Below are 21,547 nucleotides of genomic sequence, written 5' to 3'. Positions count from 1 at the left end.
AAAGTCGCCTGCGAGTTGAGGTCGGTCCAGGGTTATAGGGCATGGCCAAGCAAACTAGGATGGCGCCAACGGGCTAGGGCAGCTCCAATAGCACACGGCACAGGAGCAGCAGCAGTTTCAACATGTCCCTGAGTTGAAGGCGCCGGCTTGCTGTGACTCCTGGACTCCTGCCGGGGCCACATGCTCCTTTGGCCTTGAGCGGGTGTGATGTGCTGTGCTGTGCTGCGGTTTAGTGCAGGCTTGGCCCTGCCAGGGGATTTGGGGCAGCGGGTGGCAAGGGGAATTTAGTGGACGTGCACTGGATTACACTTGCACTGCGCCATTTGCAGAGCTTCCTTGTGACGAAAATTGTGTCTGCACATCAAGATGAGTAGCTAAGGTGGATGATGTATTTCTTCATACTCGCAGCGAGACATGGCAGCCAGCAAACTTCGAGCCCTTCATTTCAAACAGATACACACATACACGCACACACCCAGTCAAAAACATCACATCCGCCTACCCAACTGCAAAGGCATGTCTCGTCTTATTTCAAGCTCTCCAGCCCACTGGGACATGTACAGTGCTAGTGTTACCACCCCAATTGACAAGCCTGTTGCAACGTCTAGATGCAGGCTTCCAGCAAGTCTACAAGTGCACCTTTTCACACGGGCCCAACCCCAAACAAAGACTAGCTACCAAAGGCAAGCCAAAAAAAAAAGGCCCCAAAAAAGGCTTTTTTTTTGTTTTGCTGCCTGTGCTCGCATGTGACCTTTGTTGGGCTGAATAGGCTTTTTCACACTATGCCTAACAGGGAAACATTGAGTAAATCGCACAACATAGCGTCATCTCGGTGCTAAATCAGCTTCACGTGCTTCGCTCGCTTGATGCTGAGTGGCCCGCAGACGACAAGAGAGCAGAGATTTGTTCCGTCTTTGCGTCCACGTTTGTCGCCGAGGAGAAGAAACAAAAACAAATAGCTCGCCGTACTGATTTGTATCGACAAGTAGCTTGCCACAGTTGGCTCTGAGAAATAATGAGAAGAACAATGCAAAGAGACACAAGCACTGGTTACAGGCTGTTTTTGCTTTTTTTTCTCTCTTCTTTCTTTCCTCTTGAATCCGAAGTCCGCCCGCCCCAAGGAGCGTCGCACAAAAAAAAAGCTCGGGTTTCTTTTCTCAGCCAGCCAATCCTTTTTCTTCTTCTCGCTGGACTGGAGAGGCTCATGATAATCCATCTGCGACCTCATGGCCCAATGCAAATGTCGCACACACTATGAATATTTTATAGTTAACTGCTTGGTACAGGGTTGTTTATGTTCTACACACATCAAACGTGACTCGAGTAGAGTGACTCTTTGTAATATTTCCCTAGATACATACATACAGTCTAGCTTCTAAATAGTTTCTATAAATGTCAATAGCTCCTCGACATCGCCCGGCTGCGAACAAGCAAAAGTTTCCTGGGGAAAAAAGAGAAAAGAAAAACAAAACCAAGAGTAAAGCGAATGTTATAGCTAGCCAGGAAGCTAACGGTTCTCGAGATAATCAGATGGAACAAATGTGGAGCAATCTAGAGGCTTTCTAAATAAGAAATCCCCAGAAGACACCAGCATGTGGGATCTGTTGGCACAGAGCTGACGAACACACACACACACACACACACACACACAGAGAGAGAGAGATACACGCGCAAACACGTTCTTCAGTATGACAGATAAAAATCAACAACGGCAGAATGTAAGCGTCGTCTTCTCTTCAACCCGAAGAGTGACATGTGAATTGATCATGATTGAATGTGTGAAAGTCTCTGTGTGACTTGGGCCGGTGGATGCCGACGAGATAATAGAAAACGCCAAATGAAAACGAGACTGCCCAATGCCGTGACAATATTTACAGATCCCGCGTTGAACAGAACTGACATCCCAGAGTGTGTATATCGTGATTTTGATTGACTTTTTTTTCCCCTCACGATGGGCTCTCAAGTGAACAAGAAACCTTCCCAATAAAATAAAATAAAAAACAAGAGGAGCCAATGTTGTGGTAGCTCCCCGATGGTTTCCCATATCCGAGTTTATCTTTAGCAAGCAAAAAAAGAGAGAAAACAAAAAATAGCATAAATGCTAGAACAGGAAAAGGCAAAAGTCTGAGGGCCAGGGGGAAAATGAAATTTGTTTCGCGGCACAGAGAAACAGCAGGTTCTCTATGAAAGCCGAATGGAACAGTCTTGGAGAACATGTCCGCGATAGCGAGAGTGTTCCCAATCGGCCGCTTCTGGGCTACCCAGCGAGGGTTGCCTCGAGAAGAATCCGCGACAACAGGAAGATGTTTTGTGTATGTGTGCAATTGTAGAGAGAGGGGTGCAGAGAAGGATATGCGAGAAGCAAAAATGTAGTGGTAAAAGTGCCGGTAATGCCATTTTTTGGTGTACAAGTGTAAAAGTGATGGCAACAAAAGAGTAAAGTAGAGAGATGAAAGAAAAGGAGAGTAAAAAAAGAAAGATAGGAAAAGCTGAGAAGCATTTTTCGGCTCTCGTAAAACAAGATTTTGATGGTTATAATCGAGTGGAAAACGGATTCAAGGCGAAATCTCGTGGCGCCGTGTCTAAAAGGGTTGAAAAGACAAGAAAGAGCAAGAAATCAAGACGGCGAAACAAGAGTGCGAGGTCGTTACGCATAGCTGTGTGCTGGTGAAGTCCCTAGTTGAAGAACGACTTCTTTTGAGTGTTGTATGGGAGTCTGTAGGCCGTAGCCCAGACAGGTGTGTTGGAGGGTGTAGATGTGGAAGCTTAGTATGAACGGCGGCGGTTTGAACGGACATGTTCAAACTGCTTCGCGTAGTCCTGTAGTTCTCGGCGGGCCTTGTCAGAGATGAGCAGGTTGTCGCGTCTGGAAGCCGTTGCCGAGGACTCCATAGAAGACAGGCTGCAATGGGAGCTAGAGGGCGTCAAAGAGCGCATAGAATCGTTGCTGCTAGCACGGGTGCTGGTCCGCTGCCACGAGGGAATCGTGGTGGGCGAGGAGGCCGCGGATGAGTGTGACGACGACGACGACGAGCGGCTGTACAGCTGCGGCTTGCTAAAGTCGTAGGCGGGCGACAGATAGAACTTGGCGTTGCTAGACTGGCGGTTCCATGATGAGCTGACGTCTAGAGCAGGCGAGGCCGGGTACGATTGGGTGGTCGAGGGCTTCTCAAAGTCCGCCAGGCGGCACGACTCGGAGCAGTAGGCAGCGCCCTCTGTCTGCTTGTCGCAGCTGAGGCAGAAGGGGTGCGTCCACAGATCGAAGGACTCGAATTCCATTGTAGCGTGTGTAAGGTAAGGTGTGAAAGTCTTGGTCGAGAGTCGAGCAGACGTACAAGAGTTAACAAATGCCAGCAGTGATGGTCGATATGGGTTTTGGTATTTGGCAGCAGAGACGTGGAAGTCGAAAAGTCAAGGCAATGATTAGGTCCAAAAAAGAAATTGAAGAACAGCTCCGAGGCGGAAGTAGATGAGAAGATATGAGAGAGTGACTATCGAAGGCAAAGAGCAAGTAGAAAATGTGAAGAAGAGGAAGTGATGTCAAGCAGGAGGTTTGAGGCAGGCAGAGGAAGTGGGAGATGGCATAATATGTAGTTTTTTTTTGCTACCTGAGAAGCGGGCTTGTACCATTGCAGTCACAATCACATACAAAAGATACCTTCTGTTCTTTCTGAGAAGAGCCAAGAATGCAATGGCGCAGCCCATGTTATGGGGGGTGCGTCAATGTGCGCCGCACCCCTCCCACGTAGGGTGTGTGCTACAAAAAGGCGTGCGTGAACTGGGGACAATCGTAGCAACATGGGACCCACTATTAGAGTATCCACTGAACCCTCCCATGCACCACCCACTGAAAGACAACAGGCACTGTGAAAATCTTCCCTCTTTGTCTGCTGTAACGATGCTATTTATTTCCACTTGTTTTATCGTATAGATCGTCTTTTTGGTGTTGGAGAGGGCAGGGGGCCAGTATCCTTGCCCCTGGACTTTTCTTTTGCTCAGGCAAGAGCAAGCTCAAAGCAGGTGCGGGAGCCATAGTAATGGCAAGAGCAAGAGTCAGTAGCGGCACATGCTCAATCAATGATATATGGCTCTGATTTAATCGCCTATTATTTGTATTTTTGCTTGTTTGGGCCGCCACAGTCCCTGTGTAAATCAGAAGTCTACCAGGTGTTGACCAGCCGTAGCTCTTGTTACCAATACAGGATAAAGTATCCCGTCTTGTTCACAAAGAAAACACCTAGTTCATAGCAGATATGCACCCGGCTTGCACTTGGGCCCACACTCACTCAGACCCATGTTCATGACTGTGTTCATAGCTGTGTTTATACATAGTTGTGCTCATGGTTGTGCTGATAATTATACAACTTCTCCTCCTCCTGCTCCTTCCAATGCATCATCAATCACCCAATGCTAGTGCTGGCTGACACAATGAACTGAACAACACAACCCAGCTGCGCCAAAGTCGTAACTATGGTGCAAGCTTGTGAGCATGTGGAGAGAAAAGACCGCAGTTTCGGTTTCACTATTCGCCATAAGTCTTATTTCTGGCAAGCAAAGGAGGCGTGATATGGCTATGTCCTGTGCCTCTTTATGACCACTGGACTGTTGCCCAGAGGGTCAAAGGCATGGCTGGGCGCTTGCAAAGTCAAGTCTCGCGGCTTGGTGCGCTATTGTTCTAGTGCTACGCTCTGAGTCGCTGTGCTCTAGGGCTGCCTGTTCTTTGTTCTCATCCGAAACAGGCCCTGAGGCTGGGACAGCAAGGAGACTACATGTGTACAGCTCTGTAGAGCTGGTGCCAGAGCCGCACAACGAAGCTGGGTTTACAGTAGTTAACTAATACTAGTTATACTGGTGCAGTACAGACACAGTCGGCAACCGGCGGCTCTCTCTCACAACCACAAGCATCACCTTTCCGCCGCGCAAGCCGAAAGAACCCGCTCTGGCTTCTGGCTTCCTCTGGCTTCCCTCGTCGCTGCATTCTTTCATGGTATTCCATCAGTTCTAGTCTGAGTTTTTGCATTCCCAAGCGTCGCCTCCTAGAAAGGAAAGAAAAACAAGATTTTGCTCTCCTCGCCTCCTGTCATCGCCAACTTGGCCACCCAACCTGTATTTGTCTTGGGTCAGAGTGAGGAGATTGTGCGCAGGGTTGAAGCTAGGGTCACGACTATCAGAGTCTAGCCTCTGGAGCTCTCATCATATCGCTTTCTGTTCGCGCTAACATGAACGAATGACTCCCAGTTGACATGACACCACTCACTGCCAAGCCGTAGTAAACATTCGTTGAGTTAGTTAGTTATACGATCGGCATTGTAAGAGTCATGAACCGCTTTCACAGGATTTTCCTAGCCAGCCTGCCTGCCGAGCAAGCCCGCCACTGGCCAGCCGTCCCCAGCCAAAAGTCTTTCCATGTGCTTAAAAGTCAACACCCATCGCTAAGTCTATTCACATTTAATCTTCAATTATCGTGAGTCCACGGCTGTAAGGGTTCCCCATTTATCCAGCCACACTCCCTCAACTCCTAGGCCAGGTAATCATCTCACCGACAGTTACCAGCCTAGTCGCCTGGTTTTTTTCTGGTCTGCTTGGGCTCCGTCTCTGCACGCGTGTGTATTATTATTTATCGTGGATTCTTGTTTATTTTCAATGTCTTGGTGGCCCACCAACATGGACGCCGGCTTCATAACCCTGCCCAATTCTTCTTTTCTCGCCTCGCCTTGTGTTTCTCCTCAGCCTATTTGGTCCAAACAGCTGCTCAAAAGTGCCCCAAGTAACGCTCCAAGCAGCACCACGGCTTTCCTTTGGGCCTTTTTTTTTTCTTTCTTTCTTTTTTTTTTTTTTTGGCTAGGTTTTACATATTGCTAGCTTGGTCCAAGTAGAGGAGGCTGGCCTCATGTCTTTCTAGACATTTTCCCATTTGTCTGTCCAGCCGCAATCTATCGCGCCAATGAGCCATTGCCTATCGCCCAAAAAGCAATACATGGTGTCTTGTAAGAGCCATTGGGAATTATCAAGCCGAAAGTGTCAGACGAGGTGCAAGGCAGACAAGAAGAAAATTCTGCTCTGCTACACGGCACGCATACACAGACGAATGGACAGACACATTATATCGGTGATAGTTATTAGTCAGGCAATCGATCGACTTGGCTCCCTTGTGCAAACAAAAGCACAATCAAGTGCTTTTTGCTCGTGTAAGCCAGAAATAGAAGTAATAACACGGCCCAACAACATATTTACACGCACAGAGAATTGACGGGATAGAGCTGCTCTAGTTTTGGAGGGGGTTTTTTCTCTTTTTTTCTTTTTTCTTTTCTATTTGCTTTTGCTCTCCGTGAGTTGTTTACTTTTTTTTTCTTTGCGGCCATGCTATTCAAGCTGCGAAAAGCCTTTCTTAATTCTTCTTGTTTTGCTGTAACCAACATCGCATAACCTCATGTCTTTGATCCTTGTATTCAAACGAAAGACCTCACCATGAGACTTTGAAAAAAAAAAAAAGAAACAAAAAGCAATCTTGGCCTAGGGGACTAATCAAAGCAAGGCCCATTTCACGCGAAAATTTTCATTCTTGGAAGCTGTGCGGTGGCTACCAACCGTCCGTTGATGCTCTAGTGTCTGACTATGCATTCGCACATAACTACTGAATATAAAAGCACCATCTGCGTATGTAAATACGTACATCTATCTCTCTCTATGCATGGCATGGCATGGCATGGCCTGGCTTGTAAGTGAAAACGCTCTGTCAACCATGGCCCGTCCCACCGTGTGCCAATTCACAGACAGCCGCATGTCGAACTGTGGAGAACGGCAGTCGGAACATAATGAGCTTGAGCCTCTTGTTCGGGGCATGACTGTCTACGTAAACAATACGCCAGCCATATGTTGATACCGCCTCTGGTTCCCACTTGTAGGATACGTACGATACTGATACACATACCTGCACAGGCTCGGCCTTGATCCCAGACGGCTGCCGAAGGGGGCGCCGCCAGGTGGTTCTACAAGCCCTTTGTGCTGTGTGTTTTGTCATTGATGTCCAGAATACGGTATGCATTGACTCCTCACAGCCCGTGCATATACTTCTGGTCTGTTTCACGACAGCAAAGCATCGCTGATTGTTTTCTTTCTTTTACTATCCCCTCCTCTCCTCCACTACCCTCCCACCCCCTTCTCCTGCTTCTCCTAAGCACAGTAGCCGCAACCCATGCCAGATCGGTCGATGCTCAGGTCCGGGTCGTATTGCAGGACACGGGGCTTCCAGGGAATGGTCCTGGAGCAAGTCGGAAGCCGAAACCACACAGAGCAAATGAGCTTGCATTTCGCGAGGCTCATGGGCCCATGGCTCACGAAAAGACTAAGACCATGGCTTCTGAGCGTCCTACACATGTAGCACATGTAGACAAAAATGACATTGTTCCTACAAGTGACTAGTTAACTAGTTGGTGTTAGTTAGTTGGTACTTGTACAAACATCCTTGTGCTTGTGCCTGGAGAATCACGGCTGTCGAAGTATCTTGGCCTTTGCCACGTTCTGCTTGGTTGCAATGATTATACCGCTGCACATATTGCCTAGGGGGAACATACGCGGCACATTCAAATGTCTTGATACATGCCTTGTCTTGCCATCAGCAACAATGCAGTGCACTTGTGCGTACGTATCCAAGCAAGCATGTACATCTCTCTGTACATACAACATATGTCTATATGTAGATACACACGGCTGGCCGGACAGTTTGAGTCTACGAAGCGGCATCTTCTTCATGTTGTCATGCAATTGTCCTGACTCTGTTGCCAGGGACGGGGCCGGGGGCTCTAGGACCTCAGGGACGAGGCACTCCCAAGGGACCAGCCTGCCCTGACTTGCAGTTTCTGTGCTTTATGCCGCTGTATCCGATCCGTTCATGTATGTACAAAAACTCTATTGTTCACAGTCCAAGTACATCTGTACAAAGGCCAAGTGCCTGTATACTTGTAGCTATAGGGGGCGGCCGGCAGAGGTCTTTGCTGGGCATGGGCAATAGTGTGGCCAGCAAGGACAATAAAGCTTCCCTGAACGGCAAACACAGGCCCATCCATGTCTTTCTGTAGCCAGAAGGGGGCGTGGAGTAAAACAAATGTTTCGCAGAAATGCCAGAAGCCTCGGCTGCTCAAACGGCGGGTGGAGCTGTGAAAAGAAAAGAAAGGAAAAAAAGAATTCTGGCCGTGTTGGGCTCTAGGCCTTTTCCTCTGCGAATGTGCCGATGGAGACAATCCAGTCTGGATCGTTCAATATGCCTGTGTTTGCTTTTTCTTCAAATTGCCGTGTCCGTCTCTGGAGTCACAATAGTTGGGCCGACAGTACGACAACTGACAAGCAGCACCCAGAATGGCGCCATGAATTGCAAAGGATACACACGATGATACAGTTTGATGTTTAGTATGCAGCATCAGGCTTGGTGTACGAGTATGTATGTATGTAGTTACATACATGGAGATGGCTTCATGTTGACAAAATGTCACCCAAAACCACTCAAGGATGCGATTGGTCGTTGCAACAACCCAGGCGCCAGACCAGCCTTTGCCTCTCTTGTCTCGTCATGTACCCACGCCGTGAAGCTTCAGAACGCGCCCTTCCGGAAGCGGAGGGGAAATGCTGGCCCTGCACAGTACTTGCCAGCCAGGTTTCTTGTGTTCATACTTGTACGAGAAACATGGCCGAGTAAGTAGTACTTTTCTTCCCTTTGGATATAGTTAGCCGATACGCTGTCTTCACGGCCGGCACGGCGGTTGATGTTAGGATTTGGAATCGTGGGGAGAGGCCAGTGTGATGTGATGTGATGCAGATGCGGATGCAGATGCTCGGCCCACTGGGTACCATGACACACCCATACACCAATGCGATTCAAGACACCATCATGTGTAGTTAGTTGACTAGTTGTGTGTGGTTGCGGGCGCGCATGTTTGCAGGGAAGCGCGTGATGCTACAACTTCACGCAGCCGGCCATATCGCGGGGGAAGAGGGCGACCCCAATTTGTGGCTGCTTGATCTTCTCTAGACCAGCATCCAAAAGAAGGTCTTGATTTCAGGAGCATAGTAGCACAGTCGTGATTCGCCAGCCGCTGGACCAGACAAAAGAGACAATGCGACAGAGACTTGCTTGCACTCGAACTAGGCTAGACTGGGACAACAAGGGCACCTTTTTTTGCAGACGACCTTTGGCTTAGGCTGGCTGGTCACTAGGGTTATCGGCGTGGGGGGGGAGGTAGTCCACTGGCGGGCGGGCAGGGACGACCAACCCATGATGTGATGATATGAAGATAGATACATGCAAGCCACTTAAAACCAGACCCAGACTCCAGACCATTGGAGTCCATGCTGTGCTACTGGTACAACTACCTGCACAAGTATATACACACACAGTACTGGTGGCACACTCTCAGCTCGCAATGGCGCAGCACGCCACCGTTGGATGAGGAACTTGTGGCTTCTGCTCACTCTGCAGCAAATCCAAGTCCAAACCAAGAACATTATATTACATTACCCCCAGTCGGTCATTCAGTCAGTACACACACGCTGGGGATGTTGTCACACAGCATCATGAGGGCCCGCCACATATCGCCGCTGCTCCCCGCCCTTTGCATTTTGCCTATACTCTTGATCGGCCAGATTTCAGCCGGCCATAGCACCACTATGCAAGCCTTCGGTCAACTCCGCTTTTTAGGGCAGATAAGAGCTGTGACGGAGTTTTTCTATTCTTTACCTGCAGCAGTGTCTGTATATTGTGACGCTGGGTATTTTCTTTGACCCCAATTGGGACTCGCATACATAGCATTAGCGTAGGAGAAACGCAACGCGGGCTGGCCTTCACTTAAAGCCACAACAAAAAACTGCATCGTAGGGGCGCTGAATTCCAATGTTCCGGAGCAGATTTCTCTGCGTGTGTGTCTGGCTGGAGAACGACAGACCGCCGTGGTACAAGCTCAAGCAAGTAAGTACGGATAAGATAAGATAGATACAAGCCAGCGGAGGACGGAGGAAGGGACTGCCGTTTCGGGAAGCCGGTGGTTGTCTAAAGATGACAGATGTGCTCCTTCCTTGTTCAAGTGCTAACAAATAGTTACCAACTAACTAGTTAGTAGCTACAACTGTAGTTGGGGTAGCTTGTCCCCCGATAGATCTACACACATATTCACAGGTACAAATGCACATTAAGTAAACATCACCATCTGTCCTTGCCTTGATGCCTGGGGCACCAACTGCACACAAGTAATACATACAGGTACAACTACCGCCCTGTCCGTCAAGATGCAACTCTTCTTCTCCTCCTCCTCTCGCATCATAACCATGCGCCAGCCAAGTCACACAACTACGACGGCCACTCAGTTTGCCCGTTCATGAGCCACTGCATTTTCGCATCGCCAAGGCAGTTAAAGCAAGCGGGGGAGCAGTCCTCCCAATCCCCAAATCCCCCATCCAGAGTCTCACAAGACCCGGAAAAAGGACGCCAGCATAAAAATCCCCGCCCCAGGAAGCTGTCGGGTCACTAGGCCTGGGTCTGCTGGTCTTAGCTCATATGCCCTTGATTGCAATATATCTTTCCTAGCTTCTTGGGGATAATGCTACTAAGCGCGCTTCCGCGAAACAATATCGGCCTCGGACTTGTGCTCGGGTCTCCCTACAAGTCACAGGGCCCACTGGTTATCGGGGCGCTCCATTCTTGCGGGCTAGCTATTCGACTGTGTTCTTTGACTTTCTGTCTGTTCTTTGCCCCGGTCCCCATTCCTCGTGGCTGACTCTTTGCTTCTCTCGCCTTTGTTGTGTTGCCAGAACTGGACTCTCTATCCCTATCCCTCTCTTCTTAGCCTTGCACAAGGCGGCATGCCGCATGTTGATTCGCCTGAAATCTTACTTGTACTTGTACGACTAGACTGTGTGTAGGTGCTATGCTGGCGATACAATCGAACAAGGGGGAACAGCACGGAAGCTTAGCCTTGGTTTGGCGTGAGGTGAGGCTGCCAGATATGGCCTGCGAGGTCTGGTCAATTACACACATACATACACACACATGTGTATATGGCGCTTTGTTAATTATCGTGGATGCGAAAGAAGGAATACGCTAGCTACCACAAGCATCTCTTGATGCATGCCAGCCCGGAAAATCTGGACAGAGAGGATTCAGGTTCCTTTCCGCGGAAAGTGACTGCACACACAAACAAGACTCACCCACCACATACTGTAACCTTACCACAGCCCTTATCCCTGGCCTGTCCGTTCCCAACAGGGGCAGATCTGTAGCTGTCAACGCAAGTCTGGGCCGTGCGTGGTCCCCCCACAGCCGAAGCCACTCCTTTTTTCTGGTCTTTGCTTCCCTTTCCTTGCTATTCCCTGGATCGATATGGTATCCACTCGTTGATTGATAACAAGATGGAATAAAGACGCGAATGCGACACTGCAACATTCATTAAATGACAGAAGAAGAGAGTCGACCACTGAGAGAAAGAGAGAAATAGATAGGCAGATAGACGCTCAGGTCTGCTTTGGGCGGGAACTCCGCTTTGTCCGTGATAGGAGAGATTGGACAGGAGAGGCCGGCCTTCTTTGGAGGTGTGGGACGTGGGACGTGGAGGTAGCTTACACATGAGGAAGAAGGAAAGCCTTCAGACAGGCAGACGGTTGAGTCCTCAGAGAGAGTCAAAGTACAAGTAGGGGTTCAGGAATGACCCCAAGTATTCTCCCATATCAAAGTGTATAACTAGATGAAGACAAATACATGTTTGTATGTATGTGTAGAGACAAAAGCAGCGCCAATGACAACGACACATGTGTAGCCAGACACACATATGTAACTACATGTGTACACCTGTAGTACTTGTATGCAAGTAATACAATGTACTGTGTATTCACAAGTCTACCCGAGAAATTACTGATGTACTTTGAGCCCATATACGAGCTGCCATTGGCCGAGCATCTACATAAGCCGCAGGCAAAGAGAGCCACTGACACTGAAGCTCTGAAACTGAAGCCACGGGCGCTGTCACGAGCGGGGAATTTGATCCTGCGTGTGTGTGCCTGAGTGCTGGCTGGATGTTGATTGTGCCCTTGCAGCCGAGTGGACTGAGATGACATGAAGCGCCGGAGACTGCGGTCGGTATCGTATCCAGACAGACACGGCCCATACTACGAGGTGTAGTACTTTTCAGTCAGGGAGGTCTATGCGGACATTCGACGATGGCGTGCGGATGGGCTGTTTGGCTATTGGACTCCACACCGAGCAGCACTTGACTTTTGGTAGCTTTGCCGCCACGTGAGGTCTCTGGCAAAAAACAAAACAAAAAAAAAACAAAAAAAACAGCCAACGCCGTTCAGCTTATCTTAGCCCGTCCTCTAGTCTCCAAGTCTATTCACGCTGCCATTCCCCCTCACCACGACGGTAGCAGCAAATACTCCCTGCGGGCGTGAATTCTGATGACGTCCACGGCCGATGAGCATTTTTCTCGGCCTAGAAAGCTGTTGTCGACGGGCCTGACTCAGGTTTATCTTTATCTCTGTTGTTGACATGAAACTCAAATTCACACAGCCTGCTATCAACCCACTGGCTTGTTTCACCTTGATGTGAGTATGTTCAGGCGCGCTAGACTGACGAATGGTGGCTTGCTTTTTTTATTTTGCATTCTTTTTTTAATTCACCTGGCCGCTTGCTATGTTTTCGTGTAGTCCGAGCGCTGGCAGGTGATTGATTGTTCTGCGGCTGGGTGTCTTCTCGTGATCGAGCTGGCCTTGGTCCTTTCGGCTCTTCACAATGGTGTGCTAGGCCACCCATACTGGGCGTAGCAATGAAGTGATACACCATGTCGTCATAGTGAAGGCGAAGCAAGCCACCACTGATACTACATGTGCACGTATCTGTATAACTAACTAACTACTGTATCTAGATATAGTCAACTACAATCAACTATATGTGTGAATACATAGTTACTCGGGGTATCTGAAAGCAACCCCAAACAGCATGCGATGACGCCACGCTCCGCATGGCGCATTGAAGAGAATGTGATCGATTCTTCAATTCTGTTATCACGTCTGGCACGTGTACCTGTACACTAGCGGCCAGAGGAGGGGAAACGAGGGGCTTGCCAGCTACCGAGTGCTGGTCACGTCCGCTCGCACCATGTGCTTGGCCATGGGAATGGCGCCCGTCATCTGATGGTCCTACTAGCCTGGCAGGAGGACGTCAGGCAAAACGACGGACGCTTCTATTTACAACTACGTCTAGCTTGAGAGTGATCATGAGTCTCCCCGCTCATGGCGCAGTGCTGACTAGGTGTCTAGCGCGAGATGTTGCAGTCTCAGCTGGATAGGCCAGCGCCATTGCGACGTTCGTGATCCGGGCAGCTGGCTTCTGTGTGAGTTTTTTTTCGGGAGGGCGCAGCGTGATGCCGATCGCAACGCCAATCTGGCATGAAGACCGACACAAGATATGATACAAACGTAGATACACTTGTGATGGCTCCCCACGCATATGAGCAGCGCAGGCCGCTCAGCAGCCACAGCCGTTTTCTCTGGTCGGCCTGTCTTTTTGCTATTTTGGGACAATTCCAGATAACAGCCAGCACGACGCCAGGAATCTGCCAATCTAGCCTCTTGGCCGTATCTCTCTCGAGTAATTGTGAAGGCTCACCTGAAGCTGAACTTTGAGTATCCGTTGCTGGCAAAATCCGCACAGGGTCGTCGTTTCTTTCGGTTCTGCTGGTCCTGGCGTTCTAGGCCTGTTAGCCCATGTCCATTGTTCGGCTTTTAGCGCCTGAAGAGGCCTGTTCTGGGGCATGTCAGCGCTGACAGAGACTGTAGTGTGTTTTTTTTTTCAGGGTTCTTTCGGCCCTGGTAGGCTCTGAAGACCTGCTACTCTTACTGACAACGGTCGCCAAATTTATTCAGGCCTCGATGGGCCCCCTTCCCTAGTAATTTTTCGTAATTCCGCACCTACACACAGAGGAGCGGCCCGCCAATTACAGTAATAAAAAAAATACCGAGGAGAGCGAGATCTACGCCATCACAAAAAAAAAAAAGAGAGGCAACAAGGCGTTCTCTGTGCGCTGCCGCATGGCTTAAATCTCTCAGTCTGCGAAGACTTGTGAGAAGCGCGTCTTCGGCCTTTCGGCAGGCCAAAAAAAAAGTCAGGCAAGAAAAAGAGAAATACGTGAGAACAGCGCCGCAGCAAAACAGCCAAGGAACATGGCCATGTCCATGTAAAAAAGATCTTTGGCACTGGGCTGGAGGAGATGAAGCGACCAGCAAACAGTGCGAACATGAGATCTTGCGCCCGCCGAGCCTGATACAATAGCTAACTGGCCCTCTACCAGCCGGCATCTCTGTGCTTGTGACTGTAGTATTGTGGCTCCTTGTTCCCGCAAAGGGCTCTCCTTGCTTAGTCCCGGGCCGGCAGAGCAGTCTGCACGGCTAGATCAGGACACCAAATTTCGCACATAGTACCAGCCAGCCAGAGCACCTGTACCACTTCACATTTCATGCTCTCTCCTTGCGCCTTTGCACGAGTGCTTTGCGGGAGTCCTTTGCGACTAGAGCAGCTCGGGCCAGCCCAAAATTCGCACCCTGAGCCGGTTCGCATGGCTTTTGCTGGGGTAGAACGGACCACTTCCACGCCAGTGCACCGGGCTTGCACGCTTGCACTTGTATCAGCCGTTTTGCACTTTCTTGGCCATGTCGGGCTTGTTATACTCTCGCCCGCTCGGAGTGTCTGCTCTATTGAGTGTCAATTTTCATTACCATTGTATCTCGAGATGCTTGACCCTAACCCTACAATGCCGGTGTTAGTCTTGCTCAACTTGACGATCGCATCTCATGCAACACTTTACTTGTGATATTCATGGGCAAAAGTAAGTCACTGCCTGAAGGAAGCAATAGACGCGCAAAAGTAACTTTCCCCTTGGGGATTTCCGTAAACGGGCTCCCTCGACCGCTCTAGCCGATCCGAGTCTATGTACTGCATGGCTGGCCCGCGCATGGGTCTAAGCTTTTGTCTCCTGTCGTGAGGAAGTTTTTTTTTTCTTTTATGCTTTTGCTACCACTTGGATGGCGCCAAATCCCAATGGTAGCGGTACGAGAGAACGAAAAGCAGCACATATACAGGCTTTCGAGACAAAGCCTGAAGAATAACTTGTACATACATGCATGTCCCTGAGCATAAAGAGCTAGACCACAGTAGCTGGACTCTCATCCACCCTCGTTTTACACTGCTTTCCCAGACACCAGCCGCTTGCTTGCCCAGCCCTCCCCGCATTGCGAGGCCTCATTGTTGCCGTGACCCGTTGCGCCCCGTGGCCCCTCCGTCTCCAGCCCGCCCGGTCTTGGCCATGCTGCTGCTACTGCTATTGGCGCTGTGATCTGCGCTAGCACAAGACATAGATGTGTAGACATGTACACACTTATAGCACGCATTCATAATCCCCTTGTGAAGAAGACAACGGAGCGAGGTCATGAGCACAAGCCACCATCGAATACCATCTCCGGGCAGGTTTTCTTCCTGGAAAAAAAAGAAGAAAAAAGTGCACGTTATGGCCGGCCCGGTTCATGTCAAATTGCAGCTTGATTTGGCGAGAGGCCGCAAGAAGCAGTATTAGAGTATCCAGTTACATAGTTTTGTATGAATATGGGCTTGTTTCTATGTCCAGTTCTGTTTGATATGAGGCTATCGTCGTATGTTGCCGACGAGCAAAAAATGTACACCATCAGATCCAATCAGCGCATCGTGAGGCCTGTGATCGCACCCTTTGCGCGGGCCCGTCTGAATCTGCATCTCACAGCCATGTGCCTTCTCCCATGTCCATGTGATGTGACTGGCCACGATTCAGCCCGACTGGACTGGCAAAAACACCCACCCCCGTCCCCTCCCCCATGCTTGTTCGTTATCACGCCAGAACGTACAGCCCAGCTTGTTGGTCGGGTGGTCCAGTTCGCCCGGGGCGGGGGGGTCTCCCAGGTTATGGGAAAACTCACCTCCCTCCCTCCAATAAAGAGTAGAGAGACGAATGTGATGCGGATTCTAACACCGACTGGCCGGGCACTTGTCACATTCATGCTACATAGACGGAGAAAAGTATATCAGCCAGGCCGGGCATGAACGCCTCGGCCCGTCCGAGCAAGCCCATATCACAGCTTGCTTATTCGTCTCGTCCGAACAAAAAGGACAAGGAAAAAAAAAGAGAGTTCTGTGCAACAGACGCGGTATCTATTCGCAATCCCTTTGTGATACATACACATCAATGAATAGCATGAACGCTCACCATCCTCAAAAGTATCCATGTCCCCCATGCCTCTTCTCTCGGCGCAGTGTTGCTAATATATATAAGTATTAGTTATGTGTTTGCATGTAGAGAACAGACTAATCAAAACCCTCATATGTCTTCCCAGCTCAATGTATCCCCTCCATTTATGCATAGTATCTCCCAGCAGATGGTCGGGGTTTACTTGTGAAAACAACCAAGATGAACAGACAAAAAAAAGAATGAGAGTAGCAGGAAAACAAGAAATAAAAAAAAGAATATACCGAAACCACAGCAGAAAGCATCGTTGAAAATCCATTCAGAACTGGCCTGCCATTACATTAAACACCAAGCAAAGCCTCTGTGGCTGCTGTGCCCTCAGTTTCCCCACCTCTAATGATCGTGTACACGAGCTTTTTTTTTCAGCCGTCAAACAATTACTCATCTTGACTTGCTCACTCATACAGCTCCCATGGGTCAAAGTCGTCACCTCGCATACGTGGCTTAACATACTTGCTCGTCCCCTGGTCGTCGGTAGCCTTACCATCCAGCTCTAGGCCATTGAAAGAAGCATATTCCGCACGCAACTCCTGGTCCAGTCAAATGTCTTCATCGTCGGCAAGCTCAGACGGTTTCAGCAGACCACCAACCTTGGTACGGCGTTCATAGTCAGCAGCCTTAGATTCGCGATCCTGTTGCTCCTTCTCAAAGGCAAACAACTCGGCGTTGTCACTGGCAAACTCTTTGAGGGAGATGAGGAAATCACGCAGGCTGAGACGGAAACGGTCATACTGGCTGTTGTACGTAAACAGTCCCTCGACAAACGATTGGATTTGCGCGCTATGTGATAGGTTAGTATTTCTAACAAAAAGGTTAAGGCTGATTACAAATAAACTTACGGCTGAAGGTTGGGGAAGGCACCACGGAGAAGGTTGGCAATGAAGTTTGACAAGAACTCCTGGTTGCTGGTACCCTGGGGAGCCTGATCAGGGCTGTAGATGGGGCCCTGAATCTTGGGAGTAGTGCCATCAGCGGGGTGAACAAAGTAGATCATCCGCATCAGAATCATAGACTGAGTCTTAAAGCCTGCCTTGTGATCGGTATCAGTGACCACGAAGAAGACATCCTGAAGGATGGAAATGAAGAATTGCTGGAAGAACAAGTTGGAGGTTTGAACGTCAGTTTCGGCAATGTTGTTAATCAATTCCAGGCACATGTTAAGGCCAGCCGCTTCAACATCACGGTTATCATGCTTGAAGGCCCACGAGCAAGAGTCAATGACAAACTTGAACTGGCGGTTGTCAAGCTTAAGGAGAGCTGTATGATTTGGTTAGTAGATATCCCGACAACACTGCAACTTCGGTTGAACTTACCAGGGAAGCACTTCAAGTTGATAGCACGCAGAAGGTTGAAGAACTCAACACGGTGCTCGGGGAATTCAGAGAAGTCCTTGTTGATCATGTCAAGAGTACACTCAAAGACATTTTGCATGATGATGGGAATCTGGTCTTCCATGAGGCTCTGTAAAATTTGTCAGGAAGGGCTTTTCAGATGGAACCTTGGAATATTTCGACTTACACCAAGCTTAGTGATGATAACAGACATAGACTTGAGAACCTCGGCATCGCGAGCACCAGCAACGTTGGTGTTGTAGTCGGTCAGTACGGCCTCCAGAAGAGGAGGAACCATTTGTTGGCGGACAGCATTGAGATCTTCGGCCTTCTCAACATAGGTCTCAATGAGCTTGAGAATTTCCTTCTTGATGGTACGGAGACCGCGGACCTTGGGCATCTTGGTCGCAATCTCGCCCTCTTTGGCTACAGCATCGGAAATCAAGCTGCTAGTAGCACGGTACATCTGCAGCATGTCACTGTAAATGCGGCCAATCTGGGGGTAAAAATAGGTGCCAATGGACGTGCAGGCTGACACGTTGGTCTTCATGATGTTTCCGATAATCTTGATCGTCTCCGAATCCTGAAGAATGCCAGGGTTGATGTTTGCTTGCTTGATAATTTCGTCCCAAGCGACGTTGGGCAGGGCCATAAGATCCGCAAGTAGGTGCTCCTGGGCGTTCTTGTTACCCTGAGCAGCGACCATGTAGCCACAGGCTTCATAGAACGTGTGAATCTGCTGAGGAGTGAGGTCACAGGTGATGTTGTTCATGTTGCGTACAATCTCCTGAATGAAAGGCTCCTGCTCACTAGGTTGGAGGGCGACAAAGTGACGGCGGCATTGCTTGGCAATCTTAATGAAGGTATCACAAGCCATGTCCTGAACACCTGTAAAGAGATTAGTATGTAGCATGTAGACGGAACCACACATTAAAGCTTACCCTCATGGGACTCATGCATGAACTCAAAGAGCTTGTTGACGACAGTCTTGAGGAACTTCCAGTGGGCCTTCAGGAAGCGGGGGTACTGGCCGACAATGTACATGATGTTACTCGCGACAACAGCCTTGTTATCCTTTCCACGCTTCATCTCGGTCAGGCCGAGAAGATCCTTAATGACGGTCACCAAGAAACGTTTTTCAGTCTCCTCGTTCATGGCAAGGGAAATGGACCCAATAGCCCAGCAAAGCACATTGCAGTTATGCCACGACCACTCGGTACCATCGACCTGTTTGGACAGCTTTTCTGTCATAATGTTCTCGGTATCGACGACATCTAGATGGGTGAGATACACAAGACATTCACGGATGGTCTTGTACAGCTGTACGGTGTCTGACTCTTTGACGAACTCGCGGACGATTTCACCCTCGTCGTTTTCGACAATTAACACCTCCTCCGGACGAACCATCTTTTCAATCATGACTACACGAAGGTTGGACATGACTTCGGTGTACTTGTGTTTCCGCAAGGGGTAGTCGGCGAGCAGGCTAGGGTTAGGGGCACCACCGCTAGAGACACCACCAGATAGAGCGAGCATGGGGTTAATATCAGAAACCGGGAGGGCCTGCATCTCGTCGTACAGCTCCTGCACCAGCTTCAGCCAGTAGTCCAGGCAGATCTTAAACAGCTCACGATCATCGATTTGGGATATCCGGATGAGGTAAAAGTGACCGTGAGTGAGGAAATCGCGGTTCGGCAATTTCTCAATCAGCTACAAAGGGGCGAGTTAGTAAGAAGGTAGAATGTGGTTGGGTTACACAAAAGTTATACATGGAACCTACATTTAAGTGCATGCTGAAAAAGTTGCACAAGAAAAGCGCCAAGTTCTGGATGAACTCTTGGTCTTTAGAGTTGCTCTGGGGGTACGTGGTGCGCAGGTCCAGATTAAGAGGGATGAGGTCGGCAATAGTGGTCAAGACCTCGGTGAACATCTTAACCAGTTGTTCGTCGTAGTTGTTGGATGAGCCAACGCTGGAAGTCTGAAGGCCACCAATCTCGGTAAGAACTTGGAGGGTGATGTTACGGAACTCGGGAACACTCAAGAAGCGAGTGCGAAGGGTATCAATGAGGGGAGTTTCGAAGATGTACCCAAGAGGAATCCAATTGCAAAAGCGCAGAAGAGTCTCGAGAGTGGCCTTGACTAGGCTGACAGAGTTGGCAGTGTTCAAAATTTCTTGGCAGAGCTGGAAAATCTGGGAGAACTCGGCGCACATTGTGGTCTTGAGGTTGCGGGTCTTGGCGGATGTCATCTGGTCGGCAGAGTAGTCGAACACCTCTTCGGAAAGTAGACGGAGGATAATCATGTTGTTCTCGCACACTGACAGACTCTTGTGGCATGCTTGTATGATTTCGTTGATGAAGGTAGGCCAGTTGTGAGGCCATTCCTGCTTTAGGATAGAGACAAGAACCAGGTTGAGCTTGTTGATGAGGGTCTTGGAGTTCTTGAGTTCCTCCTCTGAGCTTGAGCATTTGAGAATGAACTCGACAATGAAGTTGCGAATGCCTAAGAGGAGGCACGGTCTGAAGTCAGCAGAGGAACGGGGAGAGGATGGAAAGAGCCTTTATACCTAAGCATTGTTCCCGAGGAAGGACCTTCCAGCGCGTCATGATGACATTGTCAAGGACCTGAAGACCGATGTCTAGTAGAGACAGAAGATATTGTCAGTATTGAGACGGGGCGTCATGGGGATTTCGATAAACGGCGGTTGGACGGTGGCGTGAGAATAGTGCCAATGGAGGGTGTAGTTGAGTAATGATGGTGATTCTGGATTTCTAGGCGGTCAGGAGCGCATACATTTGGTCTGCGGGTAAGTAGCCTCAGAGAGAATCTGGTCGACGAGCAGCCACGCATCGGGATCTTCTTTGAACTGTAGATTAGAAAAGGGTGTGTTAGCGATAGTAGAATCGAGGCGGCAAACAGGCGTTGGCAGAGGCGCAAAGCAGGAAGAGAGTATTACGAACCTGGTTCAAGGCATCTTGAGCTTGCTTTTGCTACACGTGAGGAAGCAGAACAGATTGTTAGCATACACAGCGGCATGAGCTTCCAATGGATAGATAGAAACAGTACCTGGGGACCTCGACCTTCGAAGAAGGCCTGAGCCAGCGCGTCCAGCTCGGGTACCGTGAGGGTCATTTCTTGGGGTGAGGGGCGATGGTATTATGGGTGGTAGTGGTATTTTGAGAAGAAGAAGCTTTGCCTGGGACGCACGGCTGACGAAATAAGAAAGGAAGATGGAGAAAAAAAAGAATGGAAAAAAATAAAGGGTTGTTGTTGATTTTGGGTGGAGGAGAAGAAGAAAAGCAGCACAGCACGGGCGGGGTTTCGAGAACCGACAAAATGCAAGGAAAATAGGTAGGCCTGGTGGCCCTTGACTTGGCTATTGTGCAGCACGGCCAGCAACAGGGCGGGCGGTACTTGTGCAATATTTACAGAGCTTCTTGGGAGCTTTTGTGCAGGGCTAGACGGGCGCTATAAAGGCGTAGGAAGCGGACCTAGACGCCTGAAAAAAGCAGATTGGAAACTGGGCAGCAGGCGGGATGAGATGGTGCAGCTGGGATGGATGCGCTGGGTCAATGTCGGCGACAGTGAAAGCCAGGGGCGAGTGGAGTGCCGGGATGACGCGACTGTGATATCAGACGCAGCAGTGCAATTGGATTGGGGCGAGACGGAGAAAGGCCCAGACGTGCAGACCAGCGATAGAAGAAGTTGGGGCTAGGCGAGGGCTTCTGGTTGCTGGTTGCTGGTTGTTGATTTCTGGGTTCTAGTTTGCTGATTGCTCGATGAAGGAAACGTGCAAATGGCAAATGGGCGGGGAGAGGAAAGGCGGGAATGCTTGCCTGTATGGATTATGTATGCATGCAAGGTTGTCGCCTGGTATAATTTTTCTCCAGTGCTTGGAGCCAGTTACTA

The 21,547-nt window shown here is 49.5% G+C and overlaps 2 protein-coding genes across 2 annotated transcripts; both read right to left on the bottom strand.

Moving 5' to 3' along the window:
* Positions 1-2,766: 2,766 nt before the first annotated feature.
* Positions 2,767-3,279, bottom strand: BROUX77_003855 (uncharacterized protein; the record flags this gene model as incomplete). The annotated part of the gene is made up of 1 exon (XM_073748552.1): positions 2,767-3,279. One exon carries the CDS (start codon positions 3,277-3,279, stop codon positions 2,767-2,769), a length of 513 nt encoding a protein of 170 aa, XP_073606280.1.
* Positions 3,280-16,846: 13,567 nt separating this feature from the next.
* On the bottom strand, positions 16,847-20,770 carry BROUX77_003854 (uncharacterized protein; the record flags this gene model as incomplete). The annotated part of the gene is made up of 10 exons (XM_073748551.1): positions 16,847-17,087; positions 17,147-17,564; positions 17,621-17,768; positions 17,826-18,526; positions 18,580-19,348; positions 19,419-20,140; positions 20,205-20,276; positions 20,432-20,504; positions 20,599-20,628; positions 20,705-20,770. The coding sequence occupies 10 exons, from the start codon at positions 20,768-20,770 to the stop codon at positions 16,847-16,849; spliced, it is 3,240 nt and encodes a 1,079-aa protein (XP_073606279.1).
* Positions 20,771-21,547: the final 777 nt, after the last annotated feature.

This window comes from Berkeleyomyces rouxiae (genome assembly GCF_048999995.1).
Source record: "Berkeleyomyces rouxiae strain 22BRR77 chromosome Unknown BrBRR77_ptg000003l, whole genome shotgun sequence".
Classification (NCBI taxonomy): domain Eukaryota; kingdom Fungi; phylum Ascomycota; class Sordariomycetes; order Microascales; family Ceratocystidaceae; genus Berkeleyomyces; species Berkeleyomyces rouxiae.
Note: the sequence above shows the minus strand (reverse complement) of the source record. Positions and strands in the feature narration are given on the sequence as shown.